This window comes from Empidonax traillii, unplaced genomic scaffold (assembly GCF_003031625.1).
Source record: "Empidonax traillii isolate 1590-97213 ecotype Southwest subspecies unplaced genomic scaffold, ASM303162v1 scaffold2139:size67343, whole genome shotgun sequence".
Classification (NCBI taxonomy): Eukaryota; Metazoa; Chordata; class Aves; order Passeriformes; family Tyrannidae; genus Empidonax; species Empidonax traillii.
In genome coordinates, this window is record NW_020957332.1 from 31245 (window position 1) to 34967 (window position 3723).

The following is a 3723-nucleotide window of genomic DNA, read 5'->3' on the forward strand; positions in this document are numbered from 1 at the left end:
CTCTTGTGCAGCTGAACAATCCCAGCTGTGCCAGCCTTTCCTCCCAGCAGAGCTGCTCCAGCCCTGGGATCCTCTTGGTGCCTCCTCTGGGCTCTCTCCAGCAGCTCCATGTGCTCCCTGTGCTGTTCCCAGGGCTGGAGCAGCTCTGCAGGGGGGTCTCAGAGGGGCACAATCCCCCCTGCCCTGCTGTGGAAAGGACATTTCCCTGCAAACCCACGGCCCACACAGGGTTTGTACCTTCGTGATCCGGGACCATTTCCAGGATCCTGGACCAGGGGGACACTCGGCCCCCTCGCTGGGCCCTCACACGCACAAAGTGGGGGTCATAATAGTGAGTTATGGCTGAGGAGAAGTCACACTCTGTGCCAGAGACATTCCCACACCCAGGCAGCTCCTGCCACTCTGCTCCACTGCTCTCCGACCTGCAAGAAAGGAAACACCCCCAAATTAACACCAACCCACAATTTAAACCTGGGGATAATTTTTCTTTGATTCTTTATCTGTCTCTTCTTATCTATCTTCTTTCTCTCTTTTTTTTTTCCTCTTCTTCTTAATTTTTTTTTTTCTCTTCTAATCAACAACACCCCATTGATGCTGTTCTATCCCCAGCACCACTGTAACCAGTGCCACCTCCTTAGGAATTCTCCTGGAATTCGCGTTACCATTTAATGAATTCATTTTAACTATTAATTTATTGGTTAACAATCAACCTGCAAAGTCTGACAGCAGTTTGCTTTATGCACCATGTGAAGACACAGGGTCAGAAAACACCATCAAAGAACAGCTAAATCATAGAATTATATAAGGATTTTTACAGAATTGTTTACCCTTAATATTATTATATTCTCCTAGTCTGGCAAAGATTTTTTTAATCCATTGGAAGACATTTAAAAAAGTCTTGATGGAAGTGTTTAAAAGAGCATAAAAGCAGAAAAAAGCCCTCAATTTTAACGTGAGCCAGGAATGGAGATCAGGGGGAAATAAAAACACAAAGGTGTCAGCTGGAGTTCAATAATTAGTGTTCCATAAACTGTTTTTCTCTTCTGTTAACAGACATCCACACTTTAGCTAAGAAAGAGACACTTCAGGGAGAGATTAAAAACATCCTGACCTAAAAAAAGAGGCACAGACTTGAATCAGTCATGGTTTATCCTCAGCTCCTACCTTGCCTTCTTATTTTTTAAAATAAAACTGCCTTCAAAGCAGCTGTTTCTCTTTTACATATGGAGGAAGAAGAGCTATTTTTTAAAAATCCATAATTACAGAATCATGGAATGGTTTGGATTGGGGGGGACCTTCAAAATCATCCCATTCCACCCCCTGCCATGGGCAGGGACACCTTCCACCAGCCCAGGTTCCTCAGAATTTGAGTAACTTTATCTTAGAAATGTTTTTCGCTATTTACCTTGCAGGAAAGTGCCAAAAAATACCAAATGTATGTGCTAATGCAAGCAAAAATATTGGGGTGTGAAACTACTGCAGAAAACCAGGCAGACATTTCACAACAAAACCAGAATTGTTTCCTCTGGGGATTAAAACTTGCAGATGAGAAATGTGGATTAATGATCAAATTAGTCAAAAGCTACACTGCAAATTCCCTGAAATTCTCTATGTGTGTGTGTGGCCACGACCAAAAAAACCCAGAGGAAAAAAAATCATATTAAAAATAAATTACATAAATGAATTTTCCAAGAGTTCCAGTTAATCTCCTCAAAGAACCACTCCAGAATTAAGCATTATTATTATTATTAGCAGGTGTGTTGCTGTGTGTTTATCACTGTATTTATCACAGGTCAATCTACTTTTAGACATAAATTATAGACAAATTAGGGCCAGGACTCGGATCCCACTTCATTTCAAGATTTGTCTCCCCGAGCGGCTGCATCAGGCAGCAAAGTCAATTCAATTTGTTATGAATTCAATTGCTCCTCTGCACAGAGCAGTGTCAGGAGTTCTGGCTCACAAATCCCCCCTCACCACTTGTACTGTGCCGAGAACGTCACCCCGGGCTGGCTCCCCGAGTGGCTCCACCTCAGGCTGAAATTGGTGTTCACCACGAGCACCTGGAGGTCCTGGGGGCTCTGCAGAGGAGCAAGGCCTGGAAAAACAGCACAAAGAGAAATTGGGATGGATAAATGGGCACAACTTTAGTTCCATCATTAATATTATTATTATTATTATTATTAAATTCAGGTATCAAAAGATAGGTGAGCAGCAACACTGCGGGAGAAGGAATTACTCTGATACCTCAGAAAATGGACTTTTCTCTGGTCATTTAAGCCGTATTTTCAATTATTTCTCAATTAGATATTTTCAATTATTTCTCACTAAAATATTTCTCAACCCTCAAAGCGTTGAGGCTAAAAAGACACAATCAGGGCTGCAAGTGTGGCCTGGAATGTTTTCCAGCACAGAGGGAAAGTGGGAAGGCACAGGAATTATGTGGGAACTGAGGAAACCTCACAAGTCACTAAAATGATGCCAACCCCCCCCTCCCCAAACAGTCCAGTGCAGATTTAGGGAGTTTAAACCTCTTCTCAGTCCCTCTGCCTGGTGCCCACCCAGAACACGGACAATTTAAACCTCTGTCCTCCGCCTGGAGACTCCTAACACGGCAGGGGGAAGAAACAGAATCAACAAACTAAAATGCAATCATTTTTAAAATAAAACCAAAATACGACTAAACACTTTAAACAAAACAAACTACAGCAAAACAAACTACAGCAAAACCAAAACACACCCTTTGGACTTGACCTTCCCTTCTCCCTGTTCTGTGTCACTTTATCAATCACTTCCCAAGGGCTACAACTTCTACAAATCTGTCTGAAAACCCTGAAACTGATGTTTGGTATCAGTCTAATATTTGATTATGTCAAGAAGAAATCAGAACAAGTAAATCCTCTTTCAGCTGGGCAACCAACGTCTGTTTGGCCGTCCAATGGCTCATCCTGACTTTGATTTTAGGATTCATTGCAAGAACTATTTCCTGGTCCAGTTCCCTTTATAATGTATAAAACACGACCAACTCTCTTTATAACAGGGAAACAAGTGTGGAAAAACCAATCATCAAACTCAAGTCTGCAAAGTCCTTCTGGAGAACTAATTGGCACCAACAGATGACTGATTTTTGGAAATAACTCCTGAAAGCAAAATAATTCACTAAAAGCCTCGTGGATCCCACTCTGGGATTTATTTCCACAGGGCATGAATTTGTTACTCTTCTGACAGAGTAAAGCAAACCCAGAGAATGCCAAGGTACATTTGATCAGAAAATAAGAAAGCAAAGGAATAATTGGGGTTTTTTTGGCAGATATTTATCCAGCAGGTGCAGCAGTTCAGCCAAAAGGCTTCTGACAACAAGGGCACCTCAAGAGCTCAAAGGCTGATAAAACACAACTGTATTTGAAGACTCTTATTTTTGTTTGCCTTGGGTAGAAAATCAAATACTTGAAGTATCTTTCCCACATTTTGAAATCCTTAACTTCTACACAGAAGGAAGCTTTGGGGTGATTTTTATTAGAGAGGAAAAAGGACGTCTGGAAAAATGGAAGAAAAATGTGTCAAGGTTCGTGTTCTAACCAAACACACCAAATAACAGGTTGATGTAAGACATCTATTTAATGTTTTAATCTAAGCCAGTGCTTTCTAAAGCTGTAGATACCCCTGGAAATCAGCATTTCCTCCCTCTGGAGACAAACAGCATCGTTAAAATGCGATATTTTA

At 41.5% G+C, this 3723-nt stretch overlaps 1 protein-coding gene across 1 annotated transcript in view; it reads right to left on the reverse strand.

Annotated features, from left to right (window-relative positions):
* The window catches only part of IFNAR1 (interferon alpha and beta receptor subunit 1), a 24252-nt gene that overhangs the window by 14986 nt on the left and 5543 nt on the right, over window positions 1–3723 (reverse strand). The window contains exons 2-3 of the mRNA XM_027909448.1: window positions 1978–2098; window positions 238–422 (exon numbers count right to left, since the gene is read on the reverse strand). Coding sequence (XP_027765249.1) covers window positions 238–256 — 19 coding nt within the window. The 5' untranslated portion in view covers window positions 257–422; window positions 1978–2098. The remainder of the gene's footprint in view (window positions 1–237; window positions 423–1977; window positions 2099–3723) is intronic.